The sequence below is a fragment of the Uloborus diversus genome, chromosome 4 (genome assembly GCF_026930045.1).
Source record: "Uloborus diversus isolate 005 chromosome 4, Udiv.v.3.1, whole genome shotgun sequence".
NCBI lineage: Eukaryota > Metazoa > Arthropoda > Arachnida > Araneae > Uloboridae > Uloborus > Uloborus diversus.
Window position 1 is genome coordinate 191,806,002 of NC_072734.1, and position 12,562 is coordinate 191,818,563.

The 12,562-nt window shown below is 33.5% G+C and overlaps 1 protein-coding gene across 1 annotated transcript in view; it reads right to left on the minus strand.

Moving 5' to 3' along the window:
• LOC129221071 (lymphocyte cytosolic protein 2-like) overlaps positions 1 to 12,562 on the minus strand; it is a 91,067-nt gene that overhangs the window by 49,498 nt on the left and 29,007 nt on the right. Inside the window, exons 4-5 of the mRNA XM_054855509.1 lie at positions 3,434 to 3,487; positions 263 to 327 (exon numbers count right to left, since the gene is read on the minus strand). Coding sequence (XP_054711484.1) covers positions 263 to 327; positions 3,434 to 3,487 — 119 coding nt within the window. The remainder of the gene's footprint in view (positions 1 to 262; positions 328 to 3,433; positions 3,488 to 12,562) is intronic.

Sequence of the window (12,562 nt, forward strand, 5' to 3'; positions counted from 1 at the left end):
CAGCCGTTAATGAATAAGTTAATAAAATGACAAATTTTAATGACTCTTATCTGTCCTGAAATCTGTTTCCATGGAGATAATATCCTGCTAAACCATGGGGAAAATATCTGAGCCCCTCCTTACGTTTTTGCATATGGGCGCCCTTGATTAAATGTAATGTATTAATAATAAAAATCCTGTTTTACTATGTTCTTTTAATTGCTACTTATTAAATTTTTTTTTTCCGTGTGGTTAGAAACAAAAAAAAAAAATGATATCTCACCATTGAAATCTGCTTCTCCGACTCTGGAACTACGGCTGTGTTGCTGCTTGAGGATCCGGGCCATTCTGTGGAACGATAGAGAGAGAGAGAGTCAATACAAGTTCAGAATGAATCTAAACAATTAAAATGATTTGAGATAAACAGTTCTAGAGAAACTAGAATAGATTGGTTTCATTCTAAACATTTTGCTACAATCTTAAGTTATAAGCCATTTTTTTTTTTGGGGGGGGGGGGGGCGCCCATCTCTTCAAGCTCAATGGCGCAACCCCCCCCCCATTTTTCTTAACCCTCTTTCCCTTTGTTATTTTTTAGATCCCTCGTTTTAAATTTATTTTTTAAATATTTTTTATTTATTTATTTTTAAAAAAATTTATTTATTGATTTTATTTATTTATTTATTTATTTGATTTTAATCGTTATTATTTTACTAGAAAAGTTCCGTGGTACGCCAATGACATACACATACACACAAATTAAATAAATAACATAATAAAACAAAATAAAATAAATAATTTAAAGTAAAAATAAGTTAATAAATAAATAAATTAAAAAATCCCCCCTAAAATTTTGATGGGGCGACTTGCGCCATAATCCCCCCTTTGTGGGTACCCCAAAAGGGGGAGGGCTGGAGATGTATACTACAGAGGGAAGGTAAAGGGCAGGATCTGAAATTTTGTCATTTTTCAATTTTTTCCATTTTTGCCATCTATTGTACTTTAGCTTTATTGTACACACTTGCTCTAAATGGCTCCCGTTGTAAGTAAAGCATGAAAAAATTGTCAAATTTCAACATTTCCCTATTGTTAGTATGGAATCCAAAACACGTTGCTTCAAATGTCTCAAAACCTCATTTCTGCAGGTACTGTTTGACCATGGATTGTATGGAATTGGCAACCATCCAGTTAAGGCGACTCCATCTGAATGAGGGGAAAAATAAAAATTTTGTGCGCATATTCCGCTCATTTGAATGAGACTCTGCTTAATTTAGAGGCTAACATACGTCTGCAAAATCTGACATCCCTGAAAACTAATAGATGCTTCCATTTCCGCGTGTAAACCGGATGTTTGCCTTTCCATACAATCCGTGGTTAGACAGTACTAGAGTCCCCAAATTATTTATTTTAATTTATTCTGTTCATATTTTGTTTCATTTATTTATTAGTTGATGTGTGCGTGTATGTTATTGGTATAGAACAGAACTTTCTAATAAAATAATAATAATAATAATTAAAAATAAATAAATTAAAATATATATATATATATATAATATTAATAAAAAACATTTTTAGAACATAAATTAAATAAAAAAGAGAGCTAAAATTCAAGAGAAAGAGGGCTGAGAATTTTTTTTTGGGGGGGGGGGAATTGCGTCACTGAACTTGGAGGGGCGACGGCACCCCTGTCAATGACAAGATGTTCAACAAAATCGCCTCGATTCTCATGTACATTATACTTATTTCCAACAGATGTCTATAGCAATACAGGAGACCCAGAATTGTAACATACTCAATGACTGGTTTTATTTTAATGCTCGTTTAGGAAAGGAAATAGAATAAGTTAGCTTTTCGCTTTCACTAATTCAATGCTATGAGCGATGCAAATGTTTCTATCAAATTTAATCTTCGTTAAAACAATAATATGATAATAACATAATAGACGACAATAAGAGGCTCACAACAGAATATAATTCTGAGATCGGATCAGAGAGTGAATCTTAAATTCATCTTTATGATTCTAATAACCTTGTGCAGTTTTTTAAATTGCTTTAACATCCTGCAAAAGTCGAACAAATATGATCATTTTTAGATGAAATACTCTCAAAATTATGATTTTATTAAAAAAAAAATAAATAAATAAATAAAAATTAAAATCTTGGATTACTTTTTTTTCTAAATGAATACCCTATGTTCTATTCTGTACCCCTTACAGCACGTATGCAAAATTTCCTGACGATCAGTTCAGGGCGTGACAAACAAACTCATTTTCGCACTTATAACATTAGTAAGAATAGTTACAAAAGTTCATTATCAGAATTCTATAACGATGACGAAAAGGAAAAGATTTTTCAAACGCATGTTATTTTCTATCATTTGTCTTCTGTAAAGAGTTCTTTTCAGTGTCGTTTCATCTTCAGGACAAAAGCCAACTTTAAGTAAAAATGCCTTCTTTTCGCCCTAGTTCAGCGGTTGCCGCGGCCCATTGGTTGGGAACCGCTGCCCTAGTTACATTGAACGTGGCTGCTAATAAAATTGTTGCTTTCGCCAAGGGCAATAAAAGAATGTTTCTCCAGTTTTGCCATTTATTTCCAACAGAACAATGCATTAATTTACATGGCAAACAGCGTTTACAATAGCTTGCTAAATTGGAGGGTAAATGTAATTCTACGGCTATTTGTTCCTATTGATTTAAGCCTATTGGAAAACATTGAAGCCTACTGATAAAGTATTAATGCAAAAGGAAAACAATAAGCCACCATTTTAGAGTTAAAAAGCTATTTTCTATGTCCTCCCACAAGAAAATAATACATTAAAAGGCCATTGCGACTAAAATACATTAAAAGGCAACTTCCGTTCCATTCTTGTCCGCATTCTTACGATAATTAAAAAAATCTGGTGCATATAATTCATATTTTTGGGTCTTTAGTTCAGATCATTATGCACAATTCAAAAAAAAAAAAAAAAATCTTTATATAAACAGTGGCAGATTTATGTAGCAATGGCGGGAGGGGGAAAGCCCCCCCCCCGACATAAGGTCCCCAGAGGGATTTAAAAATGCACATGAAAAAATGTTAACGTTAGACAAGGGGTCCCAAAAAACGCATTCCAAGCGTGCAAGTCTGTCGCTATGCAAATGTAACTGTCAGTTTGAATTACATTTAGTTGTACTATAAACATATGCTCCATTTCCAATACTCAAATGTCTTAAGTTTATGTTGTAGCGTGGCTTTTAGGCTGAGAAACTTGATTTCCATATCATTTTGTAAAGAGGTCAATCTATTTTGTGTGAATAAAAAAATATTAAAAAATGGTCTGAAATTTATGCAAAAAGAACGCATCAAAATGTTAAAAAACTTTTTCAAAACAGTAGTTTTGGACTTCAAAAACTTGAATTTATCAGAAACAAATGCTTTTTATTTCGTTTCAAGCTGAAAGGAAAAAAAAAAAAACTTACCTTTTAGCATTAGATGCCTGAGATTTGCATTCTTGTACACATTTCGCTATTTGCCTAAAAGATAAAATATCAACATTGAAAACATATGTAATGAGAAACAACGATGATGAAAATAAAGAACATATAGTTTGAAACCAGTTTTTGAAGAAAAAAAATAGTTAATTCATTTTTAGGCTGGGTAAAGTCTGCAGTAAAAACATTTGAGTAATATCAACCCCAGAAAGTTCATTCATCCATGACAAATGCATTCTGATAAAAATTAAATTCACTAACAAAACGCACACAAAAACAATTGGAAGTGTCAATATCATGAAAATTAAGGATGCGACAATTATCATTTTGACTAAAAACCGGATATTCGGCATGAACAAGCCGGATATAAGTCATCCAACTGCGGTACATATTTTCCTTGTATCTTTTAATGGTAACTCTGTTAAATTTCCTTTCCTTTTCTTTGTTTTTATTACTTTTTTTTAGCATCGGGTCCTTCCACAGTGTTCTTTGTTTCTTTCTGTCTGAGTTTCTTTCACCGTAAAAATAAAAACAAGGTTTTCAATTATTTTTAACGTCCTTAGTTGTATTTTTAGTGGAAAATATTAACAATTTCGAAATTTGACTGTGATATGTTCCGTACGTAATGTTGAATACTGTGAAATGAACCTAGTTCACTTCACAATTATTTTTATTTCCACAATCTATATACATAAATGGCTACTTTTGTATGTAAGTATGTCCATGGTTAAGTTTCAAAACTACTGGACCGATTTTAACTATTTCTTCACCATAGATAGCTACATTTTTAGAAAGAAACATTAGGCTATAATTTATTGCTAAAAAACTTAGTTTAAAAAAGTTATTTTAGAAAGCAGTATATTTCATGCAATTTCCCATTAAATGATTAAATAAAAAACCCATTGTTGCAAAAATTAGTTGCCTTACAACAATAATATTAATAGTAATCATAATGAAAATTTTGAATCAAGGGTTCTCTGGAGCAAGCATGAAATTTGTTCACTACTAACCGAGTACCCGGCGCTGCCCTGGCATTTAATTCAATAAAAATAGTGATTTTTTTTTCTTTTGTCGTAAACGCTACTTTTTACACATTACGAGGAACATAGGAGAGGTTTTTTTCTTTTTGGGATATTTGTTTTTGTGAGGGAATGGGCGGTTAGATTAAAATAAATAGAGATGAATTAGAAATAGGTCGAACAAGAAGATAGACGCCGCCGCAGGCAGCATTCTTGGCTTAAAAAGGTGAATGGCACAAAACAGAACTGGGGATAGATTATTTTATTCATATTCATTTTGATAAAGATCGATGTAGATTGATTAATACCGCAGCCAACTTTAACACACAACTTTAATTTAGCCAACTTTAATTTAAACAGCCGCCAGAGGCAGCAATCGGCGTAAAAAGGTAAATGACAAGTAAGCCAAACCGCCGCCATAGGCGGCTGCTTGCGTAGAAAGAGAAAGAGTAATGGGGTAAAAGGCGAACCAGCTGGTCACCGTAAGTGGCTAGTTAATATTATAATTTGATCTTTTTGTTGAATATGAAATTTTAATTTCTATACAAACTTCATCAATCAATCGAATGCATGTGAAATATTAGCATTACACTAACTTCAACCACCAATAAAAATTGTCTTTAAACATCATCAAAAATGGTAAATCAGTTAATTTTAAGTCGTTCTTGTCAGAAAGTTATCCCAAATAAACAACATGCAAACAAACACTAATCTTTCAAATTATTACGTTTAGTAAAAAAAATTTCTTCAGCAACAAGCGGTATAGTATGCATAGAAAAAACTACCCAGTATGTAAATCATAACAAAAATACAGAAATACTGCACTTCTCATTAAGTTCACGTTTTATAATATTAAAATTTAGTTTTAAAATAATTCACCCTTCAAAACACTTGATTGGTCAAAATAACGAATTCCTCTTTAGAGATGAACATGCAAAGCCAGCAGAATATTGGAGAAATTTTGCCCCTATAGTAAAGATTAATACCTTTTTTTGTTGAAAGAGTACGGTTGAAAATACGCGTGATGTACATTGAACACCACGCAGTGTACTCTGCACAATAGAATGTTGTATCACACTCAAAAAAATATTTTTTGATTAATTAAAGAAAAGTTCTTTCAAATTTTAGATATCCAAAGACATCATTTGCCACAATAATAGAATTAAACCATTTTTAAGCTCTTAAAGTACACGTTTATATTTTTATATGATTAACTGTCGATGTTAAAGAGGAGTGCTAAAAGCATTATGAAAACGCAGAGATTTCTCATTTATTCAAAATAAAACGATAAAACATATTTTAATATATTCTTTTACTTTAAACAATTATCCTATTTTTCATTTTATTATATCTTATTTTTTTTTCACCTAATCTAACCTTTTAATTTATTACACGTGCTTCATGCACGGATACAAGGGAGAAGCGATTGCCACTTCCTTGAACCGAGATACAGGAACTTTGGCATATTTCCGATAATGAAAACGCAACTTTAAACGATCTTCAATTAACTCAGAGAAATGGACCCTGGATTTTTTCCGGAGTTGAAATCTTGAAAACGTAATTGCATCCCAGGTCTTATTACTTCAGGAATATACATCAGAACTTTCAATAGGAACGAAATTAAAGTTCCAGAAACTTAATTTTAGACGATCTTAGATGATGTTTGAGGAAGTTCGGAGGGTCTCCCCTGGAAAATTTTCAAAATTGAAGCTCTTAAAAAACGCAACTGCAGGACACTTTTGATGACATTAGGGTAAGTGATGGGGTTTCCCATACGAATACGCCAACGGAAATTTTTAGAAATTAAAGTTCCAAAAGACAAAAAAAAAAAAAAAATTAATCCAGAATTTTAGACGATTTTCCACGATAGTAGGGGTGGGGGGGGGGGAGATTGGAAACGAGTAAAAGGGGTAATTAATAGAAATCAATCATCTCCTCCCCCTTGAAAAAATTCTGGATGTGGCTTTGACGTGCTCAGGCCGGGCTCCTGAGCTAGGCGACCGCCAAGGGCGGCAGATTTTAGGGGTGGCAAATTTCGAAGATTTTTTTTTTCTTTTTAAGCATGAATATCTGTTTCAGCGACAAAAAGTTCACTGCTTCAATGCTAAAAGATAAATAAATTATTTAGAGTGTGTACTAGTGCTTGGATATTGCAAAACATAGTACAGCAAATTGGGTGATTTAAAAGTCTTTTGAAACTATTGATACCTGTTTCAGTGCCATAAGATGCACTACTTGATTGTTAAAAGATATAATTTAAAGTGTGTACCAACGCTTGGATATGCAAAACCCAGTATGAAATTTAACTAGAAACTCACTTTCATTTTAAGCACTTTACTATTATTTCTATTTTATGGATATATTTTATCAATGGAAGAGGGGGGGGGGGGGGCGGCACTTGTCAATATCGCTTAGGGGCGGCAGAACTACTAGAGCCGGCCCTGGAAGTGCTTAGATTTCACACAGATGTTTGGAAAAAAGATGCCAGGGTTCGTACTTAATTTCAGAAATAAAATGAAGGAGTTTTGGAGGAGTTTGGAAGGAGTAAAATGAGATTTTGAAGGAGTACTAATGGGCTGTCATTAAATTATGTCGCACTTATTTTCAACATATTTGACCCCTCCCCTGTTGTCACAAAGTGTCACACTTCACTAGTGGACACTCACATGTCACATTTTTTATAAACATATTGTTACAATAACTGTGTGATGTCAATTTTTGTCACCCTCTCTCTTCCCCTTGTCACAATTTCATGAGCCTGTCTCTCCCTCAAGGCATGACATCACTTGTGGATGATCCTTTTTAGGATGTCAAAACTGCGATTTACTAAACAATTGCTTTTTGAATACAATCACTTAATATTGTACATCTACTTATGCATTTTTAAATATTTAAATGATAATTAGACAACCTGACTTTTGCTCCTGAGAGTGCGGTGGAGGGAAAAACAATAATCATAAAACTTGAAAATACAGTCAGGACAATTTAAGCATGTTTTACTTCACTTATGAAATGTCTTAGTCATCCAACAATATTTTCACCTTCAACTTTTATGACTTCTATAATCAATTTGTAAATTACATTTTTTTGAAAAATATATACAGTAAACTCCCGATTATCGGCGGTCGGATTATCCGTGGCTCGGCCTATCAGCGGGTCTTTTCATAATTTATTTTATTTATTTTTTTAACGGTTATTAAATATTTTTTAAACTTATGAGTGTGTTACTGTTCGTTTTTAGTTTTAAACGCGTTATATTTTTCTACATTCAATGTTAGTAGATGCAATGCAGCAATGTTTTTAGCTATAACTTAAATGTATGTTTGAGTTTTATTCATATTCTTTAGCTATTGTATAGAGTAGAATTGTTTTTTACCCATTGTTCAGATTATCCGCGGTTTTCGATTATATATATATATATATATATATATATATATATATATATATATATATATATATATATATATATATATATATATATATATATATATATATATATATATATATAAGAAATTACTACATTAAAATTGCCTTTGTGATGAAGTAAAGTTGCTGTCATAAAGGAAGATTATGTAGTCTTGAACCAAAAAAGAAGGAGTTTTGAAGGAGTTAAAACTAAAATAAAGGAGTTTGAAGGGCCCTTCAAAAAAATTTCCTAAATGAAGGAGTATTGGAGGAATTTTGAAGGAGAGTACGAACCCTGGATGCATCCAAATTTAGTAACAGTAACAATAAAAATAATGAAACAAATAATATGAATTCGGTTTACTTTCAAACTACTGAAGCTCCAGTGAAAGCGCAAAACCCAATCGACTCGCTAGAAAGCAACACACGCACAACACACTTTCAGTTCGCCGACCATAGTGTCGAGCACCTACGCGTCCGAGTCTCCGCACACCTCTCGGCAGACGATCCGCCAAGGGGCTGATGAACCCTCCAGAAAAAGCGCGCGCGCACCTAGAATCCGGAGTCCAGGCAACTTTTTGGAACTCGTCAACCGCAGCGAAGTATCGCGATGACGGAAAAGGATGGTCGGAGGAAAGGAAATTAGCAAGGAATATAATTGAGGTGATGAAAAAAGAAAAGTGGAATTCTCTTCAAGTTTTGAGTAAAACGCGACAAGTTCCAACCATGCGAAACCCAACTGCGAAATCGGAGTCGCGGAGTCCGATTCAGACTGATTTTGAGGTGAAGGAGTCGGATTCGAATGCTCTTAAATTGTCGGAGTCGGAGTCACAGCAGGAGTCGGTGTATCTGTGTGTCTGCCTGTGGCACTCTAACGCCTAAACGGATGGACCGATTTTGAAAAAAAAAAAAAAAAAATTCGAAAGGGTGATAGAAGAGTGTTCTTCTTCGGATGACATTCATTAACGAGGATATTAATTAAAAACCTCTAGAAGGTTTTTCGCGATTTTTGCAATGAAAACACTATTGAAATTTTTAAAATTTAGTACCAAAATAAAGAATTTTTTTTCTGCTTGTGATAGAATGTGCTTGGAACTTCCATGTCTCATAGAATTTGAATTATAACGTTTTTTAAAGCAGATTTTAATAACGGCGAAGCCTTTATTCACGCGATTGATCACCGAATTCATTGTTGGCCGACAAGGAAATAAAACGCAATGATTTAAAATTTGTATCTGTTGCCAGTTTCTTTTTATTAACAAACAAAATACTTGTAATTGATTTTTAATTGTACAAGACTTTTAAAAGGATTTTCAATTTTCCCTCTTAATTCTACAGTTGCGATTCAGTCGTTTTTTTTTTTTTAAATTTTTAATTTAAGACGATCACTTGTTACTTTTAACATAAAATTAGTTGTGAGTGAATGATTACTTTTCAAATTTACCTGGGGAGGGGGTGGGCGGTGACGCTCTAATTTACCGTCCTGGGCGACGTCCGTGCTAAGAACGCCACTATTTTAACGTCTCTTGCTGCCTTACGGGCAAAGCCGTGCGGGTACCACTAGGAATGGAATATATAAACATTGGTAGAACGTCATCCACGACGTTGCACATCTGAATTCTGCGCCATACTCTTGCAAATATCTTGCAGCAAAACATCCTCGAATCCCCTTAAATCACCGCTGAGAAAATGAAGCAGAATCAGCTGTTTTTCGACATGAAGGGTGCTCTGCCAATGTTTATGACTATTAAGATGTTCTAAGGTTACTGCGTGTGACAAACATCTTACCACAATTACAACAATGTTGAAAGCATAGCGTGGGTACGCCCACTTTCGGACCACTTTGTATAGAATAATTATTAATTAAAAAATTTAAAGGGCAAAATTACGACAGTAATTATTGAAATTAATTTTTTATAACTATTTCTTCAGAACAATTTTTTCTTAAAAAACGGAGTAAAAATCATGGATTGCGAAATAAAAAGTTTTGTTAATGTCTTGACTTGATAGAATGATGCAAATAGAACAAGAAAGGCAGAAAGATGCTTCAACTTAAAGAGAGAAATTACATCCAGGCATGGAGAAGATTTTTTTTTTCTGTACTATTCAACCTTTTAAAAATTTGCAAAACATATTACGTCTTATCGGTTAAAATATTTGAGGTCTAATTTATCAAAAGGGAACATATCCATTTTCCAAAAATGTTTAGGAGGTAAGAAAAACGAATTAGGGTAAGAGCAAAACGGTTTTATCAACTTCTCTGGGTACAGAATAGAGCACAAAAGCACAGCTAACCTCAGAGTAAGAAATGTTTGTGTAAAAAAAAAACAAGGAAATATCGCCATCTTAATTTTGGATATGTGCCTTTTTGAACGAAAAACCTAACCTGAGTGTTGAGAATTCCAATTTCACCAAAACCCAAATATTCGACCTTCTTAATATTCTCTTATCGAAGTACGTGAACCTAAAAGTAGTGGATTAAAATTGGAGGATTTTGGACATGTGTTCTTTTGGATCTAAATGTCTTCGTATTACAGATTTTCTTTCAGGATCTGTCTCCTTTTGTTAAAAATAAAACGGAGGACGGATTTGTTACCTTTGATCAAAAATCCACACTTGACCCTTTTAATAAAATAAGATTTTCCAAGTTCGGATTTCTTGAGTGTAAGTGATTTGATAAAGGTCATCTGAACGATTGAGAAAATGTCATAAAATGAATTTTTCTAAAAAGTGGATATGTTCCCTTTTGATAAATTACTCCTCATATAAAAAATGCAACTTTTTCGTGAAAAAACTCCAAACCCAAATTTTGAACCAAATCCCAAAACCCTAAGTCTATTGAAAACCCAAGCCCATGCGGAGCTCAGGGCGGTCTCCCGGCCCTAGAGTCGCCCCAGATCTAAACTATGCACCGAAGTTAGGTAATTTCACCCACAAAAACAGTTCAATAAATTGTTCCACAAAGATAACATAAATCAAGCATTAACCCATAAATTATGATTTAAAACACACACACACACACACACAACAATTGGTATCTGTACCAATAACATTCGTGATCAGAAAAGCGGGACATAGATTCCTCAAAAAGGAGGCGATTGTTCTTATGAAGATATATGTGTGCCACTGGGGAATGTAAGATCGATTCAAGAAGGTGTGGAAACGCAATACGCGTGTCAGCATAAGAATTTAGAACCCAGTTCCTTTCTTCGGTGGGCGTCCTGATTCGTACAATCCAGGCAGCCGACAATTAAGCGATACGGATCACAGATCCCGAAATTGAGAAACACAAGGGAGGGGGTAACGACTCTGATTTGAACTCTTTGATATCAGAGTCGTAACATTGTCGTCTCATTAATAACAATGTTATTATTGAAATTGCATTAAGGCGTTTTGAGGCTTGAAGGAGGCGGTGAGCGAACCAAGCAATATTAATCGTCTGCAACGTTTATTTCGTTAAGTTATAATTAACTAGTTATTAAGTTAAAAAAAAGTCCTTTGAGCTCATGTAAATTTCACTCCTAGTCCCGAAATTATAAAAATAATAATAACAATAATAATAATAAATAAATAAATAAATAAAAATAAAATAATTTGAAATTTGACATCTTGAATTCGAATTATGTTTTTCGCAATCACATGTGTGTTTGTGTGTGTGTGTGTAGGCGTGTGTGTTTGTGTCTGTGTGCAGGCATGAGTGTGTATGTTGCGCGTGTATGTTGGATATGGATGCAACCTAGAGACGGTTTTCGCTAGAGGAGCAGCATCGGGAGGAGACGGGTGACGAATGGTGATGCAGAAGGAGGCGGGGGGAAAATAAATTCATAGAAATTCAAAACAGTCAAGTGAGAACAATAAGCAATGGGGTTGTTTCCTTCAGTCAAAAGTACTATTTTTAGTCACTGAAATTGATAGAATGAGGGAAAAAAATTAAAAAAAATTGCGGACCCAGAAAATACTTTCATTTTCCAAACAGTTATTTTTTAATTCATTTTTTTAAATGTTCGATTTTTCAAACGAGGCTTGGCCTTTTTGACGTCACAAACGATGCACTTTGGCGCATCTTTCTACCATGTTTCCACGTTATGATAATCAAGAAGCGAATCAAATAGTGCGCTCTACGCTTGCTATCAATCCTATCGTTGCCAGTACACGTGAGTAAAGATGCAAATTAAATATTACGTTCAGCGAATGGCAACAGTGAATGGCATTTCATCCTTTGTGATGTCATCGGCAGAAGCGTAAACAAAGAAAGCGCACCGACTAAAGTAATTTTTTAAAAATATTAAACGCAAACAAATTTATCAAAAAATGGTCAGATCCTAAAAAATCCTTTTAAATTTTTGGAAACGACCCCATTCGTGATTGGTCAAAAAAAACCTTCGTTAGTTAAATAATGCGGGCACAATTCAACCAAGCGTACTCTGAAGTTCTAAATAATTAATGAAATGAAACAATTTTAAAATATCATGTTTTTAAAATGAACAAAAAAGTATAAAGTGATTTGTCTAAGCTTCATGTAGATTTAAAGCCAGATTTCTTACAAATTGTCTATAAAATTTGTGATTATGAGTTTTTAGTAACTATCAAAATACTTTTGAGCTTTCAAAGAAAAATATGGTAACGTAACAGGCAATTGATGCATTTATAATTTAACAAATAATTTTATAGCCCTACAAAATGTATAAACTAA